This window comes from Capricornis sumatraensis, chromosome 10 (genome assembly GCF_032405125.1).
Source record: "Capricornis sumatraensis isolate serow.1 chromosome 10, serow.2, whole genome shotgun sequence".
In the NCBI taxonomy this organism is placed as follows: Eukaryota; Metazoa; Chordata; class Mammalia; order Artiodactyla; family Bovidae; genus Capricornis; species Capricornis sumatraensis.
The window spans coordinates 101,582,155-101,605,685 of NC_091078.1; the positions used below are offsets into that span (position 1 = coordinate 101,582,155).

The 23,531-nt window shown below is 61.5% G+C and overlaps 1 protein-coding gene across 1 annotated transcript in view; it reads left to right on the forward strand.

Annotated features, from left to right (window-relative positions):
• The first annotated feature begins 8,591 nt into the window (after positions 1-8,591).
• Positions 8,592-23,531, forward strand: part of PLXND1 (plexin D1) — a 49,141-nt gene continuing 34,201 nt past the window's right edge. Inside the window, exon 1 of the mRNA XM_068983016.1 lies at positions 8,592-9,920. Within this exon, the coding sequence (XP_068839117.1) occupies positions 8,592-9,920 (1,329 nt within the window). The remainder of the gene's footprint in view (positions 9,921-23,531) is intronic.

Here is a 23,531-nt window from a genome sequence, read left to right on the forward strand (position 1 = left end):
CTGTTGCTCTCAGCCTCTGGAAGAGGAAGCCCCAGGCTGGTGAAGCACCCGACCTAGGAAGTCCCTGCCTGGACCCTGCCTCTGCTCACCCCAGACCACATCGTCGTCCCCCAGTCCTCAGGAGTCCCTCTTCCTAAGAACCCGAAAGCCATCTCTGGCTTCCTGCGCTCGCTGTGCAGTCAGGGGGCTCTCCCTGGCCTTGCCCAGCCCTCCAGCGCCTGGAGAACCCATCCCACCCCACCCTCCTTCAGCAGAGCCCCCAGCTCACCTTCTCTGCGCCTCCAGGGGCCGCACACTGCCCACTCCAGCCGCTGCCCTGGTCCTCGAGCTGGGAAAGCTCTCCTGTGAGCGTCCTGCAGATCTCAGCTCAAGGGTCACTGCCCCAGGGAGGCCCTTGCTCACCCCAAGACGGACTCAGGTCCCCTCCCCGGCCCCGCCGCAAGAAATCCTCCTGCAATCACGTGGTGTTGCCCTTTGTCGAAGCTGTGGCTCTTCACAGTTATGTGATTATTTGGGCTATTTGATTAAAGACCGTCTCACCCATAAGACAGAGACCGTGCCTGCGGGGTCCCCATAATATCCCCAGGGCTTGGCAGAGTAGGTGCTTGGTCAGTGGTGGTGGAAGGAAGGAAGGAAGGGAGAACTCTGGTGTTTCATTCCACCCAGGGTTTTGCCTGGAGGCGGCAGGACCCTCAGAACCACACCAGGAATCAGGCTGAGGGGTCACCTTGAGGGCCAGTGGGTCTTCCAGGCACAGGGCAGGATGGCCTGGTCTTGTGAAGGGGGGTGGGCAGTGTGGCCACGTGGACAAAGTGGGGGTCGTGGAGGCAGCTTTGGCAGAATGTGTCTGGTGTTGCCCAGGAAGGGGTCTCCAGAGGCCAGCGTGACCATCCCGTCTGCTCGGTCGATGTCCTGGGGTGGGGACACAGCGGTCCATCCATCCTAACATTTATAGGCAGTGATCACGTGTCCACCCGGGAAGATCAGCCAGCCCGCTGGGGAGGACAGATGCTCTCCCACTGTGAGGAGAGCAGTCTGATGAGAGGAGCTTCTGATACTGCTCCAGAGAGTCCTCTGGAAGGAAGGACTCAAGGTAGTCCTCTCGGAAAGACAGCCATGTAGACTAGACCTTGAGGGAGGCCTGGGAGCTCAAGAGGAAAGGCTTTCCGAAGGAAGCGGCATCTGGACTGGGTGTGGAGAGACGCGTGCGAGGTGACCGAGAAAAGAAGACGCGCGTCTTCTCCGGACACTGGGTTCTCTTTAGAGACTTGTGCAGGCCAGAGGGCCAGTGAGACTGGGCCCTGCTCATCCGCGCCAGCCTCGCCCACACATGCGTGCCAATGAGAGCATCTCTGCCCTGTCCTAGAGCCAGGAGGACTTCCCGGTTCTTGTGTGTGCCCCACTGGAGTGGACGGGGTCCCAGAATCGGATCAGTTGCAGGCCAGGCCCAGGGCACACCTGCTAGGCAGACTCCAGGGAGCCAATGAGGAAAGATCCAGCGCTGTCCTGAGCAGAGACCAAACGCCACCGGCCAACTCTGTTGGGAAGCAGATGCATCGTCCCATTTTACAGAAGAGACAACTGAGGCTCAGAGGAGCATGCAGTCTGGAGAGGACAAAAGGGTCTTGAGATGAGGCCCTGACTGCAGGGGGAGGAGGCGGCGGCAGGGGGAAGAGGTGCCTCTCTGGGTACCTGACACCCAAGCCAGCTCTGAGCTCCATCCAGGTGGGGCGGGGCGGGGCAGGGCGGGGCAGCCAGAAGCCAGAGCTGGAAGGATGGGGTTGGAGTGAGGGGGAGCAACGTCTCCTTGCCATCCATGACTTGAGTGATCAATATGATTGATTCTTTACCACAGGCCAAATGGCTGGCAGCTGTACATGCTCTAGAGAATATCTCATTTTGCTGTGCATGGTGTAGAGAGGCTGGGACGTTCAGGCCCATTTCACTGAATGTTCACTGGAAGGACTGATGCTGAAGCTGAAACTCCAGTACTTTGGCCACCTGATGCAAAGAGCTGACTCATTTGGGAAGACCCTGATGTTGGGAAAGGTTGAAAGCGGGAGGAGAAGGGGACAACAGAGAGTGAGATGGTTGGATGGCATCACCGACTCTATGGACGTGAGTTTGAATAAACTCCGGGAGTTGGTGATGGACAGGGAGGCCCGGCGTGCTGCGGTTCATGGGGTCGCAAAGAGTCAGACACGACTGAGCGACTGAACTGAACACTGGTGTGGAGACTGAGACCTGGAGAGCCAAAGGGACTCACCCTGGGTCACACACATGGGAAGCAGATGGATCTGAACCCAGGGCCACGGGATGACACAGCCTTGACTGGACTTCCCGCATGGAGAAGAGGGAACAGCCAGACCTAGGAGTTCCTGCTCCAACCTGAGTAGTGGGTGGCCCTGAGCAAGTCACTTCCCTTTTCTCCTCCCCCATAAATGGGCCTGACAGTCCGTGCGGTATGAAGGATGAAGTTCATGTTCAATCCTGAGTCATCCTGTAAGGGCTCTGTAAACCCTGGGGCTCGGGTGCCCCTTCCCCTGGGAAGCCTGCTTTGGTTGCTCCCAGGGGCCTGGTTGCCTGAACGCTCCTCTGTGTACCCTCAAGGCATCATCACGGCTCGGTCCCAGGGCATACAGTAGGTGCTCACTCAAAATCTGCTGGAATGAGGATGGCCACACAGGCTTGGGTTCAAATCCAGGACCACTGCCTTGCCTCCCTGAGCCTCAGTTTACTCATCCATCAAATGGGATCACTAGCACCTCCCTTTGATGGCTTCCATGAGGATTGACTGGGACGTGTCTGGTGCACAGTAGGTGCTCAGCCCCCATGACTGTTCGGTGAACAGCAGCATCCTGCTCAGCTGTGGGCTTCCCCTGCCTCCTCGGGACTCCATCTGTGGGGCACTTCCCCTCTGTTCAGGGATCGCCTGCCCCGGGCAGCTGGCCCCCTGGAGCGGGCAACAGCCTGAGAATGTGGGTGGGGTCCCCGGGGGCGGCCCTGCCCCCGGCCCCCCGCCGCTGCCGGACAGAGGCCTCAGTGTGGAGCTGCCGGGGTCCTTTCCCGGGCCCAGACCCATGACTGGACGTCTGAGAATGCCGCCCATTATCCAACTTACAGAGCACAAAGGCCCACGCAGGGGCTTGGCAGGCCCGGCGCCCGGGGTGGGTGCACGGGGGCTCCGGGTCCCCACCCCAGAGGGCAGGGCTGTGCCCAGAGCCGGGAGAGGGCGTCTCTCACACGCAGGAAGGAGAGCCATTTCCTCTAGTCTCTTGGGGAGACAAACACAGACAGAAGCGGGCAGGGGGCTCGTCACAGGCGAGGGTGGGCACCCCTCGGGAGCCCTGACACCTGACCTAGAAGTCTACCTGCCCCCTCCCCACCCTGCCACCCCCCAGGGCATCCATCCTAGGGGACGGAATGCTCCAGAACCCTGAAAAAGGTCCACCCCCTGGTCTTCCCCAGAGCTGGCCATGGGCGGACACCCACCAAACCTCCCCAGCAGCACCAGGGGTCTGTAGTTGAAACCCAGGACGGTCGGGAGTCCCGTGGCCCTGCCCACGCTGGCACGCGAGGGTCACCCGGCCCCACCCTGTCCACTCCTGTAGGATGCAGAGACAGTGATGCTCCGGAGACCCAGCGTGGAGGGGCAGGGCTGCCTAGAGGGGGGCAGGGGCCACTTCAGGCCGACTCTTTACTGTGTGACCTCAGGCAGGCCCCTAAGCATCTCTGAACCTGGCATCCAGGTTGATAAGAAGAGGGGAGGGAGACCGGGTGGAGGGTTGATTAACAGAGGCGATCATTCGCATCCAGGTGGGTAACTGCAGTGGCGTCGGCAGCGCGTCTCAGTGGCAGCTGATATGAGGGTGACGTCGTCATCTGGGTCTGGGGGCCTCTCCCGAGTGGGGTACAGATGATCCCATTTGAGGGGCTAGTGGAGAGGACCCCCGTGATCCAGAGCTGGAAAGTCACTGGACGCCCTACTTCTTGACCTGCCAGGCCTTTGATGTGTCGGTTTTCCATTCTCACCGCAGCCTTGTGAGCCGGCTTACCCTCCCCTTTGCCAGATGAGGAAACCGAGGCTCAAAGAGAGGCAGTTGCCACCAAGCTCACCCAGGCAGCTGGGGCAGACACAGCTGGGCCTGGAACTCAGGCCTCCCCAACGCCAGGGCAGGACATAGAGGGTCACAGTGGCCTAGAGCGGGGTTCAGAAGCCGCTGAGCTGTGCCGCTGTGGGCAAAGGGTGGCACCTCCCTGACCCTCAGTGTTCCCATCTGTAAAATGGGGCTGAGAAAACCCACCCATCAGGCTTGTTCCCAGGGGGAGTGAGATGGGCAGAGCCTTGAGGAGGAGCTGCAGGGGGGCCCCTGGCGCTGTCAGGGGGCCCGGGCTGGGGTGCCGAGCTGTCCCGGAGGACCCTGTCCCTGTCACCACGGCAGTGCGCGGAGCAGGGGGTGTGTAGGGATCACTTCCTGCAGGGGAAGCGCTGGTGGAGGAGGCCAGCCCACGGGACCGGAGGGCAGGGGCCCCCTCCTCCCTGCCAGCCCTGGCCCCACTGTTATTTTTTTCCAATTGAAGAAGGAAAACATTTCCTCCTCCTCCTCCTCCTTGCACTCTGCCCTGGGCGGCCAGAGAGCAGAGGACAGACGTGTCAGGATGGGGAACCCCCCGTGCCCCGGCCCAGCCCAGGCGACGGGGAAAGGCCCAGGGCCCCCTTTCTCCGGGCGGGCCTGGCCGCTGGACCCCTGGGTGTCCAGGCAAGGACCTGCCCCATCTGGGCACCGTGTCCTCATCTCCAAGCACACTGGTTTCTATCAGTGTTTCCCAAATGTTAGACTCTTCATACCACCTGGATTATGACCCTATTTGTCTTTCAATCAACCCGCATTTTAAAGACTTCCAGAAATGCATTTATCAAGCATGCTTGACATCGGTATTACTTGGAAAGCCAGCTTCACTTGCCCAAGCCATAAAATAAGTGCCAATATTATAAAGAAAACAAGGAGCTATAAGCAAAATTCTAGAATGCTGAGCTTGAGACCACGTCTCTGTTAAAAATGGACAGTGACAAATGTTAGAGAGGTATTAAAGATACATGGGCCCCAAGCAGAAACTTCCTCTTGAGCAGACACGGAGAAGGGCCTGATCACAGTGCGACCCAGGGCAGCTGGCAGCCACTCCAGGGTGGGTTAATCCGGGTGAGTTAACTCAGCGTGGGTTGGTGGTGGGTACCACCTAACCCCCCCTGCCTGGGGACTATCCATCTCCCCCTCTAAAATCCCTTCTCAGAGGATACCCCCTACCCCTCCACCTCTTCGCATGACTAGGGGAGATACGGGCTCTTCCCTCCCTTCCTTCCTTCCTTCCCTCAGCCTGCAGCTATCAGCACCTCTCGGGGGTCCAGCACGCCCAGCCGGGGGTCCAGTGTGGCCGCCACCACGATCCATCGTGGCCTGAGGGCAATGAACGGGCAGAGGGGGAAAAGCATGTGATCTGGAGAGAGCTGGGTTCAAATGTCACCTCGCTGATGCCCCCTCCATTTCTCCATCTGTGAAATGGGTTTGATGACCCCTGCGTTTTCCGCTGGCTGTGAGGATGGCATGAGGTTGTGCAGGGCAGTGCTGGGTACAGTGGTTTGCTCTTGGTGGAGAGTGGGTCTGCGAGCTGCCACGGGGCCCTGATATAAGGGGAGAAGCAGACAGTTACCCAGGGCCTGCTGTGTGCCCAGCACTGGTCTGGCTTCACATCCACAGCCTCCCAGGGGCTGGAGGCCTGTTACGACTCTCCTCATTTTACAGACAAGGAAACAGGCTCAGAGAGGGCAAGGGCCTTGCCCTAGGCCACACAGCACTTCCACCTCCAGCTTCTGTGAAGACGCTTAGACCCTGGCCGTGGCTTCCGCGGCTCACCTGGCCTGCGTAGCCCCAGCTCCCCGGCATCTCCAGAGACCCAGCCCTTGGCTTGGCAGGTAGTTTGGTGTCCAGAGCGACTGGAACCATCCACCATGCGCAGACTGAAGTTGCGACCACAGAGAGCATTCTCCTCAAGGCTCGGTGGGGGGAGCTGCAGGATGTGGCAAGATGAGCTGGGAGCCAGGAAGGAAGCTAGGAGGGGCGAGGAGGGTGGGGAGAGAGAGGGGTTGGGAGATCGGGGGAGGGAGATTAAGAGAGGCAGAGACACAGAGAGAGATGCCCACACAAAGAGACAGAGTGGAAGGGTTGGGTGGGAGAGACAAAGAACGGGGGAGAGACCGGGAGGAGTGAGAAGGCAGACAGAACCAGAGACCAGAGACGGGGTGGGGAAGGCTGAGGAGGATGAGATGAGGCGGGATTTATTCAGAGGGAGGGGAGCCCTGGGGAGGGGGGCGAGGTGCACTGGGGCAACCCCCGCACCCGTCCCGGGCTGCCCCACAGGTGGCATAGCTAAGTGCTCCCCACCAAGGCTGGAGGTGGGGACATGGGTCTTATCAGGCTGTCTGCTGAGTGGCCTTGAGCCCCCGGGGGTGGGGGATGGGGCCCCCAAAGCAGAACCTCTGGCTTCCTGCGTGGAGTTCTCCCGGCTGGCTGTCAGGGCAGCAGTCGGAGGGCTTGGAAAGAGGCAGGCTGATGTGCACATCCTGATGGCAGGAAGCCGGGGCGTTTGGGGAAGTGGGGGCCTGCTATCAGCCTGGCCTTTCCTGTCTGCCCCGTGGGGCCCTAGAAACATGCCCCTATCCTTCCTTCCTGGCCAGGTGGGAACAGGTGAGGGAGGCTACACTCTAGACCCGGGCCACCATGTGGGAGCTCCCCCCACCCAGTTCTGAGAGGCTGGAGCTGGCCAGGGCTGCGGCAGGGAGAGTTGGGTGGGGTTCGGACCAGTTGGGTGGGGTTCGGACCGGGGCTTTCAAACATCATAGCTCTGCTCCTTAGGAGCTGTGCGTCTGGAGCCAGTCCCTCCACCCCTGGGGCCTCAGGCTCTGAATCTGTGAGGTGGGACAGTAATCTGAGCAGCCTCAGAGGCGGCTGCGAGGGCCGAGTGAGTCAGAGTGTGCTTGGTATGGCGTATGGCAGGGGGCGAGCCTTGTTTGGGCACCCGCAGTGGTCAGATGCCACGCGTGTGCGTGTGCCTTGTGCAGGCCCCGTGACCTGTCATCATCGCTGCCCACTGCTGCCCCCAGTGCCCACCTGCTCCTCCCACGTGAAAGGAGAAGCAAACCTGGGGCCAGCTTACCTGTGGCTGTGCCCACAAGCAAGCGTGCTAAGTCACTTCAGTCGTGTCCGACTCCCTGTGACCCCATGGACCGTAGCCCACCAGGCTCCTCTGTGCATGGGATTCTCCAGGCCAGAATACTGGAGTGGGTTGCCATGGCCTCCTCCAAGGGATCTTCCCAGCCCAGGGATCAAGCCCGCCTCTCTTGCACTGGCAGGCGGATTCTTTACCGCTGCACCACCAGGGAAGTCCCAATGTGGCTGATCTTCCCCTAAATTTGGGAGGATTTTAGATCCTCCTAGAGTTCTGAATAAAGTGCGTGGAAGGGCAGCTTCCACCCTGTGGGCCTCCTGGGGCCATCACACCGCCCCCCCAACCAGGACCAAGGCCCCACTCTGGGTGCCCTGGGCTCTGCACGGCCCTGAAATAGTTCCTCTCTGCTTTCCCCTGATCTGTGTACTGACCCTTGAGTCCAGGCCCCTGCCACTGGTCAAGGCCCCTTCCAGGCTGAAGATCATGGAATCTGAGGGGGTGGTGCCCCTGCCCAGCTGACCTGGGGGTGCCCAGGCTCTGGGGTCTGAGGCCTGGACAGTATATCCTGTGAAAAAGACTGGAGTGAGGTGGGGAGAGACCAGGAGGACAGGGATGAGGAGGGTGGACAGAGGTGGACGAGACGGGACAGAGGGCTCCAGGGAGACAGAGGGCCCGAGGGGGTGGGCTCGGAGGGAGCCACCAGGCCAGAGCAGGGGAGGGTGGGTGAAGCAGAGACCAGGAAAAGGAGAGACAGCACGCACGGAGCTGGGGTGAGGGGCGGGCCACGCAGAGACGGGGAGACGCCGAGAGACATTCAGCGAGAAAGACAGACACAGAGAAAGAGATGGGAGAAAAGAGGAAGCAAAAATAAAGCACAAGAGACAGGCCAAGGCAGCCAAGAGGGAGAAGGAACTCAAGCAGCCAGCGACGGAGGCGGGGGCAGCTCCGAGTGCCGCGCGAGAGGGTCGTGCAGGGCGCCGGGCAGCCGACCCACCGACAGCCGAGCGGGACCCGGTGGGGCGAGGCCCCTGGCCGCCAGGGGCGGGGGGACCCGGGGTGCGTGCGGGAGCGGGGTCCGGGGCCGGGCGGGGGCCCGGGAGGCGGGGCGCGGCCGGGCGGGGCGCGGCGGGGGCGGGGCCCGAGGGCGTGTCCGCGGCGGAGCCGCCCCCGCCCCGCCCCCGAGTTGCGCGGAGCGACGGAGCCGGGCCGGGGCGCCGGGGCCGGGGGCGGCTGGCTGGCTGGCGCGGGCAGGAAGCGCGCCTCGCGGCCCGGGCCCGCCCCCCGCCTCCTGCCGCCTCCGGGCTCCCGGCTCCCGGCCGCGCCGCGCCCCATGCACTCGCCGTGCCGCGCAGCCCGCGCACGCCCGGATGGCTCGTCGCGCCGCGGGCGGCGCACCCCTTAGCGCCCGGGCCGCCGCGGCCAGCCCCCTGCCGCCGCGCCCGCCATTCCGGGCCCCGCAGTGCCCGCCGCCGCCGCCGCCGCTTTGGCTGCTGCTGCTCCTGGGGGCGGCGCGGGTCGGCGCCCTGGAGATCCAGCGCCGGTTCCCCTCTCCCACGCCCACCAACAACTTCGCCCTGGACGGCGCGGCGGGGACCGTGTACTTGGCGGCCGTCAACCGCCTCTACCAGCTGTCGGGCGCCAACCTGAGCCTGGAGGCCGAGGCGGCCGTGGGCCCGGTGGCCGACAGCCCGCTGTGTCACGCCCCGCAGCTCCCGCAGGCCTCGTGCGAGCACCCGCGGCGCCTCACCGACAACTACAACAAGATCCTGCAGCTGGACGCGGGCCAGGGCCTGGTGGTCGTGTGCGGCTCCGTCTACCAGGGGTTCTGCCAGCTGCGGCGGCGGGGCAACATCTCGGCGGTGGCCGTGCCCTTCCCGCCCGCCGCGCCGCCCGCCGCTCCCGTCACGGTGTTCCCCAGCATGCTGAACGTGGCGGCCAACCACCCCAACGCGTCCACCGTGGGGCTGCTCCTGCCACCGGCGGCCGGCGCCGGGGGCAGCCGCCTGCTCGTGGGCGCCACGTACACGGGCTACGGCAGCGCCTTCTTCCCGCGCAACCGCAGCCTGGAGGACCACCGCTTCGAGAACACGCCCGAGATCGCCATCCGCTCCCTGGACGCGCGCGGCGACCTGGCCAAGCTCTTCACCTTCGACCTCAACCCCTCCGACGACAACATTCTCAAGATCAAGCAGGGCGCCAAGGAGCAGCACAAGCTGGGCTTCGTCCGCGCCTTCCTGCACCCTCCCGACCCGCGACCCGGCGCGCAGACCTACGCGTACCTGGCGCTCAACAGCGAGGCGCGCGCGGGCGACAAGGAGAGCCAGGCGCGGAGCCTGCTGGCGCGCATCTGCCTGCCCCGCGGCGCCGGCGGCGACGCCAAGAAGCTCACGGAGTCCTACATCCAGCTGGGCTTGCAGTGCGCGGGTGGCGCGGGCCGCGGCGACCTCTACAGCCGCCTGGTGTCCGTCTTCCCCACGCGCGAGCTGCTCTTCGCGGTCTTCGAGCGGCCGCAGGGGACCCCGGGGGCCCGCGCGGCTCCCGCCGCGCTCTGCGCCTTCCGCTTCGCCGACGTGCAAGCCGCGATCCGCGCCGCGCGCACCGCCTGCTTCGTGGATCCTGCACCCGACGTGGTGGCCGTGCTCGACAGCGTGGTGCAGGGCACTGGGCCGGCCTGCGAGCGCAAGCGCAACATCCAGGTAGGACGCCCAGGCCGCCGGGGCTCGGGGACCGTCCCAGGGCGCCGGCGGGAGGGCGTGCGGGTAACCGGGCAGGTTGTGCAGCTGAGCAGGTCCCACGTGTGAGCGTACCTCGACCCAGATGTGCGTGTATGGGGACCCAAGTGTGAACTCTGCGCCCCAGGTGCTTTTGCGGAGTGCCGGGTGTTGACGGAGGATACAGGCGTCAGCCGAGGTGGGGGCACTGGCCTGAATATGGTGTGAGCCCGTTGGGCAGTCCTAGGAGTGCTTCCTTACAGGTGCCCGTGTCTAGGTGTAGGGGCATATCTTCTAAAGAGGTATCTGAAAGACATGTTCTGAAGAGAGGTGGGTGTACAAGTGAGGGTCGTGGCAGTGGGCTGAGGGCACAGAGTGAGTGCCGTGTCTCCCCAAGGTGTGTTCAGGGCTGGCTGTGTGGGCCCCTCAGAGCCGCCTTTGGGAGCTGGCAGATGTGTGCATGGGTGTGGCAGGTGTGTGCCAGGGCCCTGCTGGCGGGGGGTGGGGAGAGGAACAAGTGTGTGCAACAGACCCGCGTGTCACTGAGCTGGGTGACGCGGGAGTGGAGGCAGTCCAATGTGGGCGGGACAGGGACCCTGGCATTTGGGAACCCATCGGTGCTCCAGGGAGGCTGCCGGTTGGCAACAGCACCTTTACGGAGCATTTATCATGCACCAGGCGTGGGGTTTCGCCTACTAAGCGCATCCCAAGAGCGTGACTCTATGTTCAAGCAGTAGTCCTCTCAAGTAGGCTCTGTTCCCATCCCCGTTTTACGGATGAAGCAACTGAGGCCCAGAGAGGTTGAGTAACTTGCTGCAGATCACACAGCTCAGGAGGAGCAGAGGCGGGATCTGGGTCCAGGCTCAGAGTGTGAGTGTCCGAGGAGGAGTCGGGGTGGCTGGGGTGGGGAGCTGCCGCTCCAGGAAGGGAGGGAGGCGAGCAGGACTGTGTGTGTAGCGCCTGAGTGGGAGCTGGAGGGAAGGGGGAGGGTCAGGCACCCCAGCAGAAGAAGGGGAGGCGGCCCAGGCATCTGGGGCTGGGCTTGGCAGGGGCGAGGGGATGTCCAGGCTGGGGGTTCGATATCTCTGTTGATCTGGGGTGAACGTGACTCGAGGGCGCTGGAGGGAATTGTGTGGTCCTCAAGGAAGCCAACCAGCAAGAGGTCCCTTCTTCAGGGGGCCCTAGAGGTGGACCCCCGTGCCTTTTCCGCTTTCTCCATCCCCAGCTGAGTCAGGGGACCCCTGGCCGCTCCCCTCGGAAACCTCGACTTCTTCAAGTGCAGAACTCAGCCTTCCCTGGAGAGGACGGGAAGGAGCCCTCCCTGGGGCTGGTCAGCAAGCTGGTCACGAGATGAATTATTCCCCCTGTGGGTGTGCCCAACACTGGAGCTTTGGGAAAACACAAATTCCTTCGCTGCAGCTGGGCTGGCCCCCGCCCTGGCCCCCACCAGTGCCCACCACTTGGCTGGCCGGCTGCCCTGAAAGTGAAGGTCACGGTGGGTGAGCGGGGTGGGCGGACCAGGAGACAGCAGCCGCCCAGCGCCGTGCTTGGGACATCCACTCTTCCCCTCCCTGAAACCCTCAAGCTCTGCCAGGCTGTGGGACACAAGCTTTGTGTCCAGGGTGGGTCTCAGAGCTGCAGGAGGGGAATGGGGAGTCTCCCTGATCCCTGGAGGAGAGACCCCGTTGGAAGGGCCTTTCCAGGCCTGCGCGGCCGTCCGGGCCCATGGTGTGAGGCCATCTGTGGGATTCCTCAGGCCGCAGCCTCCCTTCCCCCTCCGGCAGGAGCCGCCCTGGTTCCCACGGTCCCTCGTCCCCAGCCTGGCCTGGCCTGCTGCCGTGAGTCACTCTGCTGAAGGGGGCTGGGGCTTCCCTTTCCTGAGGGGCAGGGCCTCTGCAGGGACACCGCCCCAGGAACAGTGGCCCAGTGCCTCCTTGCCACCCCAGGGCCGATTCCTGGCCCTGCCTGGCACTCCCCCTGTGTCCTCCACACCCCCTTCCCTTCCCTGTGCCCAGCTGTGGGCACAGGCCAGGGCTGCTCCCAGATGTGTGCAGGGTCCCCGGTCCAGACCTCTAGCCCTGGGGGGCAGGCGGCAGTGGGAAGGGCAGTGGTTTTTCTCACCCTCTCCCCCTGTAAAAGCTAAGGATGTGGTCTTCGCACGCTGGGTTAAATCCTGCTCTTGCTGCTTCCCAGCTGTATGACCTCGACAAGTGGCTTATCTCTCTGAGGCTTAGTTGCCTCCTCTGTAAAGTGGGGACCTTAGATCACTAAGGATTCAGTTCAGTTCAATTCAGTTTAGTCGCTCAGTCGTGTCTGACTCTCTGCGACCCCATGGACTACAGCACGCCAGGCCTCCCTGTCTATCACCAACTCCCGGAGCTTGCTTAAACTCATGTCCATTGAGTCAGTGATGCCATCCAACCGTCAACCCTCGTCTCTAAGGACTGATAAGGACCAAATGAGTTAATTTTCAGTATCCAGCACACAACGGGCGCCCAGGGTGTTAGTAGCACGTCTGAGCTTAGTCCTGGACATCAACCAGTGACCTCTCCTGGCTTATTCTGCAACCCTGAAGACCCCAGAAACATTGCCTAAGTCCCTGTGGTGTTACTGGGGCCCAGTGGAGGCTCTCTCACCGTCTGCTCTCGTGGACCGTGCTAGGCGAGCGGAGGCCCGGACACGTGGCCAGGGCGTGGGCGCTGTGATGGGGGAGCTCAGAGGGGACTCCAGGCCTCTGGGGAGAGTGGTGTCAAAGCGCAGGTGGGTGGGCGAACAGGAGTTGGGCTCATGAAGATGGCAGGAGAAGAAGGAAGGGGTCCAGGTCAAGGGTCACAGGTCCAAGGGCCTGGAGTGGCAAGGCGGGCTGGGGCGGTGCAGGGTGAACACTGTGCCGGGGCGGGGATCGGGAAGTATGAGCTGGGTCAGGGGGTAGGCGGGCCTGCCCTCCACACGGCTGTGTCCTGGGGACACGGGGTAGGGGGGTAGGGGACTCTAAGGGCTTCAGCCAGAGCATCCGATCTGAAGGAGCATCTCAGTTTCCCCGTCTGTAGAATGGGAGTGATAACAAAAGTACGGCTGTTCCAGGACTGCGGTGGGATTACCACAGGTGAGGCCCCTAGCAGCGTGCTGGGCACAGGTGCTTGCAGTTACTGGGGTTATATTTAGCGGAGCTAGTTTAGAAAGTTGCTAGTTGAGAAAGACAGAGGAGAAGCAGGGTGAGAAGGAAGGAGGCTGGTGCCATCTTGCAGGCAAATGGGTTCCTCCTGTATTTGCACGTATTTCTTAAGCACCTACTGTGTGCTGGACCCCGTGGCGGACGCTGGGGCAGCCGTGGGGGCAGCCAGCCGGGCCTCGTTCCTGGGGGATGGGTATGAGCAGCCTGGCGGGCCTGGTCTGAGCGCATGGATGGAAGCAGGGGGCTCTGGATGGGTTCGCATGCCCCAGAGGTGGGGACAGACAGGATGGAGGAGGGAGCGGCCCCATCCAGCCTGGCACTGGGGTCAAAAGCGGGGTAGGGGCTGAGACAGGTGCCTCTTGGGGAGAGAGTGAGTTCGGTCGGGGGCGGGGGTGAGTACCAGGGGCCTAGAGTCCGTCTCCCTCCCAACCTCCTGGGGCCTGACCGCTGCAGCAGCAGGGGGCCTCGGTGGGGCTGACCACGGGGGCCAGGACCCTGGTCTCCCATCTCCTCTCCAGGAATGTCTCACCCCCAAGCCAGGTGGCTCCTCCAGACCTGTGGATACCCGACTCTCATGCTCTTTCCTTTGGGGCCTGGAACTCCAGAGCCCCGGTTAGGGTGGCCTTGGACATTCCAGCTCCTCTCCTGGCAGGCTCTGCCCCTTGCCCGACAACGAAGAGGTGGGGAACCTTGGCTCCCAGGCTTCAGAGGCCCTCAGCTTTGTCACTGATTGTTTTGGGCGTATTTGGGTCTTTGGACTATTCTGAGAAAGTGAGGGAGGGAATGCGCCTGCATCGCGTGTAGATCGGATCCCTTCCCTCACTTCGTGAATGCGGTTTGAAAGTGGGACAGGAGGTCGCCTCGTGCTGTCGTTGGGGAAACTGAGGCACAGAGCCCCCCAGCACGGCGAGGGCAGGCTGAGTCCAGCTCCCTTCCCTGGGTCTTTCCCTTCAACCTTTGAATGACCAAAAGTTCGTGTTTTTAAATCAAAAAGAAAACCAACAGGGAAATGTCAATGTTGCATTTTCAAGGTGTCTTTTTATAGTAAAGGTGGAAAAAAATTGCTCAGGCAGTTTTAAACTGGCATGCAGTGGGTGGGTGCCCGTTGTCAAGAAGGCGTTTTCTGAGCCGATTTAGGGGCTGAAATACAGGGTGGAGGTGGAGGGAGATAAGCTTGCAAGATGGCTTTCCATTTGGAGTTGGGCTGGAGGCTGGGAGTGAGCTCCCCGTAGTCAAGGGTATGAGCAGAGACACCGGGTGGGACTTAGGATGGGGGTTCCAGTGGGGTTGGCAGAATGACCTTCTAGCCTAGAGAGACAGACAGGTTCCTCGGCCAGGAGATGGTTACCATCCCTCTCTGCCCAGGGCACGTCATCAGTCTTGACCGCCAGGTACATTAGGATAAAGCTGATGGTGACTCGTCTTCCTCCTGCCTGTAAGCTATGTGACCCGGGGTAAGTCATTTACCTTCTCTGGGCTCCACGCATTCTCCTGGTCAAATGGAACAGTGTCTCCTCCTGAACTGAAATCTCACATGAAGCACTCAGGCCATGGCAGGTGGAGGTACTGGTACCAGGAGAAGAGAAATGCCTCTGGGAAAAGTGTGCTCAGTGTGTGGAATAGCCACTGGGGCAGGGAGCGCTCAGAGGCGGGAGGAGATGGGCCAAACCAGGCCCTGCAGGTGAGCGGGGTGTGGGGTGGTGGGGAGAGAGGGGTGTCGGGTGTCCCCCAGCCCAAGCTCCCTGGTGGTAGGCACACCCCAAAATAAACCAGGCCTGGCATCACCACTGCTATTCGTGGTGCAGGCGCTGCGTGTCTGGTGGGCCTGAGGGGTATGTGGATGGCTCTTTGGGGCTGAATAGGAACCATGGCTGTGCTCCCGGTTCTGAGAAGAAAGCTCTGCGGGCCCTTCAGAGGCATCAGTGTGTTTGTTCTCACAGCCCCCGTCCCCAGCCTGTGAGGGAGGGAGTGCTGTTATCCCCACTTTACAGATGGGAAAACTGAGGCCCAGGGTCTCACACAGCTGGTTAACAGAGTAGGGTCTGCAGACTGGCTGGCTGGCTGGCTCTGGAGTCCGCAGAGGATGTCCTCCCGTGTTAGCTGTGGGCTCTCAGCTGGGGGTCTGCAGTTACCCCCACACCCCAGGGAAATTTGGGAGGGCCTCTGTGTTGACATGAAACGCCCTCTGTGACAGCACCTCCCAGCTGGCCCCAGATGGAAGCCAGGAGCCGCCGCAGCAGTGACTCAGTTCCTGGGCAGCGTGATGCTGGTGAGGATGTCTGCAGAGGCCAGGCCACAAGTTGGGGGCTGGGGGTTGCTGATCGGGTCTCCTAGGGGAAGTCAGGGCATCAGGGAAGGTGCCTGGTAACACTCATCTCTGAGAAGGGGATTGTTAGCCCTGGCCCTTTGGGTGCGTGAGTGAGAAGTGTGGTCGGTTTGAGTGACTTGACAGCTGCTTTCCGCCCTGACCACAGCCCCGGATGGTGCTGTGTCCTGGGGCAGGGCAGTGCTTCAGGGTCCGGAGTTCACTAGGAAGGTGGAGGGTACCGTCACTGCCCCCGCCATGCCCAAGCCGTGGACAGACTGGTGCAGACTCCCTGGATGCAAATCCTGCCTCTGCACCTCCTCCCTGTGGCCTCCAGCTAGTCACCCTCCTCCTCTCAGCCTGTACTTCCCCATCTGTAAAGTGGGCTCGGCCGTCAACGAGAACAGGGCTGCCTGGAGTCCAGTGGAGGCCGAGCATGCGTCGGCTCGGGCCCTGCAGAATCTGCCTCTACAGGAGTCTGACTTGCCCACGGCCGCGGCTGGTGGATTTCATGGAGATGAAGGAAGCAGGCCGGGTCCTGGGTTCTGGTTGCCGGAGGGTAGAGAGCAGATGCAGCGTGTACAGAAGAGGAGCCTGAGGGACCCCCTCCCCGTTCTGGGCATCGGTTTCCCAGCCTGAACTGGGCTGCGGGGTGGCCAGAAAGCCCTCACTGTGCCGCCAGAGCCTCCGTCAGCAGCAGCATGGTTACTATTCCCCTATTATTGTTGCTTCCTGGGAACTGATTTTCTGTTGGGCACTTCGCGAAATTGCATGTGATGTGTATCTTTTAACCCTGCCAGAAACAGAATGGGGTTAGGATTACCCCCAGGCTTCAGAAAGGGAAAACAGAGGCCGAGAGAGGGAAAGTGACTTGCCTGAGGTCACACAGCGGTGGAGCAGGTATTGGGCTTCAGAGTCCGCGCTCATCGCCTTCCCTTCTTGTTTGCTCTGAAAATGCTGACCTGATGGGTGTGAGCCGCAGAGGCCCTCAAGGTCACGGTGGGAACGGGTGGGTGGGGGTCCCTCATGAAGGTGAAGGACCTGAGACCCAGGGACATCCTTCCCCTGCTGGGGCTGTGGCGAGAACTCCTGTGCCCAGCATGGTCCCAGGCTGGGACCAGGTCCCCTGGGTGCGGGGCTCCTGAGCCCATGATGACAGCTGTCTCCAACTTCGCCCACCAGAGCCCAGACCTCCCAGGCAACATGCCCTGCCTGTCTGCGCTCCTGGTGTAGGGTGCTCTGGAGTGTGGCAGGGAGGGGGGCTCAGCTCTGTTACCCGGCAGCCCCTCAAAAGAGATGAATCAGCCCCTGCCTCTGTCCTCCAGGAGCCCCCAGATGGTCTGGCAGGAGATCAAGACAGGAGGTAGAACACCCAAGCCAGAGCTGCATGCTGACCAGCCTCCTCTGAGGCAGTCAGGGAGGGCTTCCTGGAGGAGGGGGGTATTGCAGCAGAGCCTTTGACGGATAGGGCTGGAGGATGCCTTCCAGGCAGAGGGCACGGCTGGGGCAGAGGTCCAGAGATGCAGCAGAACACAGCCTGGGTAGCTGGCAGAGATGAAGCTGAGAAGTCCGTGAGGCCTGGGGTGCAGGCCAAGGGTCTGGACGCTGTCCTGGGGGCTGCGGGGAGCCAGCAAGACCTTGGGGAAAGAGTGAGACACGGGCGGTCTGGCTCTGGAGCAGACCCAGCACTGTCTGCCCTGCATCAGTCCTGCCTGGAGCCGGCGGGAGCCCCCACTGGGGCTGGACCAGGTGACTCCTGAGGGCCCACTGGCTCTGCCAGTGGTGTAGGGGTCGCTATGGAAACCAGCTGGTCCCCGCGTGGGCACAGGCCCGGGAAGTCTCCTAGCGCCGGCCGCGTGGATGTGGATCCCGGCTGTCCCCAGAGCTCGGCCGCTTCCCTTTTCTCCAAAGCCCGTGTTGGGCCAGGGCTGAGCCCAGCAGGCCACCTGGAAGGACCCCGAGCCGCCCACTCTCTCCAGCAGCCCTGGGTCCCGGTGTGATGCCAGTGCCCCTGTGATCGGCCGGGCCAGCAAGGCTCGCCCCGCCCCGTCCACCATCCGTCACCCTGAAATTCAATAAATCATGCGCTGGGGGAGGGAGGAAGCTCGCAGCTCCATTACGAGGCCCCACGAGGCCCCGGTGGGGCGTTAATCACGGAGCGCTTCTGCTCTGATCGGTAAATAATGAGGGAGCGGGCCGTGGGCAGAGGCCTTGAAGCGGAGGCCGGGCCAGTAACAGAACTCAGCCACCATCAGCGCTTACCTCCACCCCCAGCCCCTCTCAGAGCCCTCCACTGTCTGTGGTGGAGGCGGTCATCTCCTTGATGGGCCCCAGTTTCCCCAGCTCACAACCCAGGGCCTTTCCAGCTCCACGCAGCCAAATTCCCAGCAGCTGTTGGTGGTCCGCAACAGAGCAGGGGGGTGGCGGGACTGTGGGGTTCCGGAGCCAGCCTGCCTAGGTGTGAGGCTCACGTCCGGCTCATCAGGCTGTGTGACCCAGGGCAAGTCACTTGACCTCTCTGTGCCTCAGCTTCCTTTTCTGTAAAGTAGCAGTAGCAAGTGAGGATCTGGTGAGGGTTCCATGAGGTTCTCCGGACAGAGGTCTCTGCACACGGGAAACCATCTCTGCTTTTTCTTGTTGTGTTACCGGTGCTATTGCGTTGCTGTAGTTGTAAAGCTGTCCCTTCTCCGTTGAGGGTCGGCCCCTGGACTGGGATGCTGGCAGCTAGAGAGAAGGGACACGTCTCTGTGTCTCCAGCACATGGGACCCAGCCCAGAGATGTTTGCTTAGGGCCCCCCTGCCCAACTGCCCTGGGCTGCGGTCACAAGCCGTTGTAAGATGACTCTGGGACCCAGGCCAGCACCCCGGAGGATGGGAAGGAGGGTGTGAGTTCCAGCCTCCAGGCCCCCTCAGCCCCTGGAGGAGGAGAGCCCAGCGTCCCCAGGAGAGACAGCTGCTCCCAGCTCCTCCTGGCCCTTGTTCCTTCAGGGGAAGGAGTGGGGACCCAAACCCGTCCCCCCAGGGCGAGGAGCTGCCCCGCCCCCACTGGCAAACCATCCACCCCCCGCCCCCCGCCCAAACCCCGCAAGCCCCCGCCCCCGCCACTTTGGCCTGAATCCTGGCTGCCCATCCCGTCCTGGGCTCCTCTGGGACCCGGGGGGAGGGCTGGAAACGCGGCCAGGCTGGGCCGGAATGAGAAACAGCTTCGAGAAGGGGGAGCTGGGTGTCCAGGGGGCCGCGTCCAGCTAACAAAACAAGGGCTGCTTGAGTCAGCAGCCGCGGCGGCAGTTCCCAGGCAGGCCCCGGGTGAGAGCGGCACGGATGGTCCAGCCTCTGATGCTCGACTTCAGGGAGCGGGGGAGCAGCTGCTCCTGGGGGGGCCCTCCTGTCCTCGAGCATCCTGGTCCCTGCCCGGTGGCCTGCAGAACTAACTGGGAACGTAGCCACCCCCTAGGATTGGGGGCTGCTGTGAGCTGAGCCTCTGTGGCGGGTGCAGGGCCTATCCCCATTTCACAGATGAGGACTTGGAAGCTCAGTGAGGGTGGGGCAGCCCACAGGGAGTTGAGAGACTTGGCACTTCAGGAGCCTCAGTTTCTCTGCCTGTTAAATGGGAACACGCTGGGAGAGTGTGCTTAGCGCCTGCACATGGCAAGTCAGCAGTGTGGCCCAGCCTCTGACCCCAGCCTGGGGCCATCCCTTCAGACTGGCAGGTCAGGGGTGCCTGTTGTGGGTGGGTGGACATGTGGTGCTCAGGGTGGCCCAGCTGGCTGGTCTGCACAGCCCTTGGTGCTGGGTGACCCACCTGCTCCAGAGGACACGGGGTTGGGAGAGCGAGGCGGGCCTCGCGGAAGCTTGGAAGGGTGCGTGCAAGCTGCTGTGCCTGTTGCCACTGGCCGGTTTTTCCTGCCTGATTCAGGCCAGGTCAGGATAACCGCACCGCGTGTCCTAAGGGAGCCTCTGCCCACTCTGTGCCTCAGTTTCCCCAGCTTTCCCCCCAGGCTCAGGGCCAGGCCTCCTGACTGACTTGTCCTCTGGCCTGGTTGGCTGTTCTTTCCCACCCTGCCCCGCATGCCCCCCGCCCCAGGAAGTGAGCATCTTGACTGCCAACGGGGAGGTGCTGGTATTTCCTCTCTTGGCGGCAGGCAGCCTCCTCTTTGGTGTGGGGGCTGTTGCCAGAGACCCCCCAGCCAGCCCCCCCAGAGCTGGATCTGTCCTGCCCCCTCCCAGGGCCCGCACACAGTAGCCCAGGTTTTCCATGCCTCAGTTTACCCTCTATGGAGGGTCACTCAATGGGGTTGTGTCCCGGGAGGCCTCTCAGGCTGACGTGGCTGGGAGGAGTTTGGGTTTGAGGGTCACAGGGGTGGCTTCAAACCTGGAGCCGACCGGTGCCCTCGGAGGCCTCAGGGACCTTTCCCTTTAACCGCAGAGCTTTGGAGGAAGCTTGGGAGAGATGTTGCTCAGCTGAGCTCTGCAGGAAGCAGCGTTCAGTGCGTGCCCTGTTTCTAGGTCTGCCTTTTGAGGGTGTGTGTGTGTGTGTGGGTGTGTGTGTGTGGGTGTGTGTGTGGGGTGTGTCTGTGTGGTGTGTGTGTGTGTGTGTGTCGGTGTGTGTGGGGGGTGTGTGTGTCGGTGTGTGTGTGTGGGGTGTGTCTGTGTGGTGTGTGTGTATGTGTGTGTCTGTGGTGTGTGTGGTATGTGTGTCTGTGTGGGGTGTGTGTGGTGTGTGTGTGTGGGGTGTGTGTGTGGGGGGTGTGTCTGTGTGGTGTGTGTGTATGTGTGTGTGTGTGTATGTGGTGTGTGTGGTATGTGTGTCTGTGTGGTGTGTGTGTGTGGGATGTGTGTCTGTGTGGTGTGTGTGTGTGGGGTGTGTGTCTGTGTGGTGTGTGTGTGTGGTCTGTGTATGTGTGGGGTGTGTGTCTGTGTGGTGTGTGTGTCGATGTGTGTGTGTGGGGTGTGTGTCTGTGTGGTGTGTGTGTGTGGGGTGTGTGTCTGTGTGGTGTGTGTGTGTGGTCTGTGTATGTGTGTGTGTGTGTCTGTGTGGTGTGTGTGGTATGTGTGTCTGTGGTGTGTGTGTGTGGTGTGTGTGTGTGGGGTGTGTGTCTGTGTGGTGTGTGTGTGTAGGGTGTGTGTGTCTGTGTGGTGTGTGTGTGTGGGGTGTGTGTGTGGGGTGTGTGTCTGTGTGGTGTGTGTGTGTGGTGTGTGTGTGTGTGTGGTGTGTGTGTGTGTGGGGTGTGTGTCTGTGTGGTGTGTGTGTGTGGTCTGTGTATGTGTGTGTGTGTGTGGTGTGTGTGGTATGTGTGTCTGTGGTGTGTGTGTGTGGTGTGTGTGTGTGGGGTGTGTGTGTCTGTGTGGTGTGTGTGTGTGGGGTGTGTGTGTGGGGTGTGTGTCTGTGTGGTGTGTGTGTGTGGTGTGTGTGTGTGGGGGGTGTGTGTCTGTGTGGTGTGTGTGTGTGGTCTGTGTGTGTGTGGGGTGTGTGTCTGTGTGGTGTGTGTGTCGATGTGTGTGTGTGGGGTGTGTGTCTGTGTGGTGTGTGTGTCTGTGTGGTGTGTGTGTGGTGTGTGTCTGTGTGTCAGTCGCTCACTAACTTTGCAGCCCTGCAGATTGTAGCCCTCCAAGGTCCTCTGTCCATGGACTTCTCCCGGCGAGAGTACTGGACCTCCGCTGCTACCCTGCTGGGCCCTGCTTCTCCAGTCTTGTCCTTGGGGCACCCTCCCAGGCCCACACTGAGGGAGAAGGAGCCGTGGGGACAGGGGCTGAGGGGAGCCACAGGGGGCAGGCCAGGTGCACCAGGGCTTTGAGGGCCCGGGAGCAAAGTTTGGGTTTATGTTGAGGGCACTGGGGAGCCACTGAAGGCTGTAGAGCTGTGGGAGGGGCACCACCTGCTTTGCATTTTTTCATTTGTTTTCCGATGGCCACGCAGCTGGGCACATGGGATTTTAGTTTCCTGACCAGGGATTGAACTCGTGCCGCCTGCAGTGGGAGCTCTTAACCACTGGACCACCAGGAAGGTCCCTCTTTTTTTTAAAAAAAAACAACACTGATTTAGTTATTCATCTGCATCGGGTCTTGGTCTCAGCACATGGGCTCTTTCTTGCTTCATGCAGGATTTTTTGTTGTGACACACGGACTCCGTAGTGTGGTACTTAGACTCAGTAGTTGCAATGTGTGGGCTTAGCTGCTCTGCAGCATATGGTATCTTACATCCCTGACCAGGGATCGAACCTGCGTCCTCTGCGTTGCAAGGTGGGTTCTGAACCAGTGGACCCCCAAGGATGTCCCATGTTTTTTTTTTCTTAAACAACTTTTTAGTTCGGAATAACTTTAGGTTTACAGGAAGTTATAAAGACAGTACGGGTAGTTCCTGCATACCCTTTCCTTGGGTGCTAGTGGTAAAGAACCCGCCTGCCAATGCAGGAGACATAAGAGACGCAGGTTTGATCCCTGGATTGCGATGATCCCACGGAGAAGGGCATGGCAACCCACTCCAGTGTTCTTGCCCAGAGAATCCCATGGACAGAGGAGCCTAGGGGGCTGCAGCCCATGGGGTCACACTGAGTTGGACACGACTGAAGCAACGACGCACGTTGCATATGGTGCTTTGCAGTTGTGAAGGCTCCTTCTGGCTGCTGTGTCAGAGTTGGGGAGGGTCTTGGTCCAGCCCCCAGCCCCCTGTGATGAGTGCAGACCCCCCCTGCTGCCTGCTCTTCACGCCCCAAAGTGATCGTGTTCTTTCAGCTCCTTGGCAGTGAAACCTCACCTTGCTGGGATCAGGGTTCAATAGCAATCAGAAACCTCGAGGCAGGAAGGTACCCCCCATTTCCCAGACACAGAGGTCCCACAGCCGGTGTTGTCTACACCGGGGCCGGAACCGCCGGGGTTTGTAGTCGGCTGTTGACGCCTCATCCTCCTTGGAGCCACCTGCCATGGGGCTGAGGTTTGGTGGGGTCTGCAGGCAGGAGGCGGGAGGCCTGAGAAGCAGGCTCTGGATGCTCTTGTTCCACTGGCTTCCTGGGGAGAAAAAGTCAACACAATTACAGTTGGTAGTGAAATCAATATGTCAGCGCTCTAATGTGAGAGTGGGCAGAGCTGAGCTTTGGCCCTGGGAGGCAGCCAGCCAGCCTGGGAAGGGAGGGAGTGTTCTACTCTCCTGGAAAAGAGCTGAGGCCAGCAGCCGCCTGCCGCTCATCCCATTTTCGAGAGGGATAAACTGAGGTTCTCAGAGGAACCAGAAGTAGCAGCCAGGTGCTGCCTGGCCCCAAAGACCTGTGTTGTCACACACACCATCGACATACAGTTGACTCGTGTTTTTCCTTCAGTTCAACAGCACCCAGCATGGGCGGTGTTGTTCTCAGTATTTCTGCTTGGCAAAGAAGCAGCTGCATACAGTCATTCACACTTTAGTCAAAGCTAGTTTCCTTTCTTTAGTTAAACCCAGAGCACAGTCTCCTCCCTTAAGGAGCTCATAGAGGAGTCAAAGTGGTGAGCAGCACAGAGGAGGGGAGGGGTGGTGGTTGTTTTTTTTTTTGGGAGCTGCATCTTGAAAGCGGGCTGAAAGCTTGCTGCCTGGGCGCACCCAGCAAAGGGAGCGGCAAGGGTCGGGACTAGAGGGCCAAGGGGGGTCCAGGGGCTCAGAGGTTTGGGAGGGCGTTGGTTGCTGAAGGAACAGCATTATGAAGGTTCAGCCGCCCTGGGAGGAAAGCGTGGCCACATTTGAGAAAGGGCAGAGACTAGTGTGGTGGGAGCCAGGGCCGAGGCAGAGAGAGAAGTGAGACTCCAGGCTGGAGCCGCCGGCAGGAGCCAGCTCACCCAGGCCTTGAGTGCCAGCTTGACCCAGGGTGGCCAGGAGCCAGGGAGGGACTGGCCAGTCCTGTGCTGGGAAGGTGGCCCCCATGGGTTGGAGGAGGCCGCTGTGGGTGCCCAGCCCTCCCCCTGCACTGGGGAATTGGTGTTGTGAAAGACCAAGGCCGAGTGAGACTCGAAGGCGGGCCGGTGCTGACGGAGGAATTTCAGGCCATGTCACAGGGTCAGGGAGGGCGGTATTTTGGACCTTGGAGCCGACTGCCACCCCTTGGAGACTGAGTTCGGCTGAGGCCACACTTGGGACGGCTGGCCGCCAGGT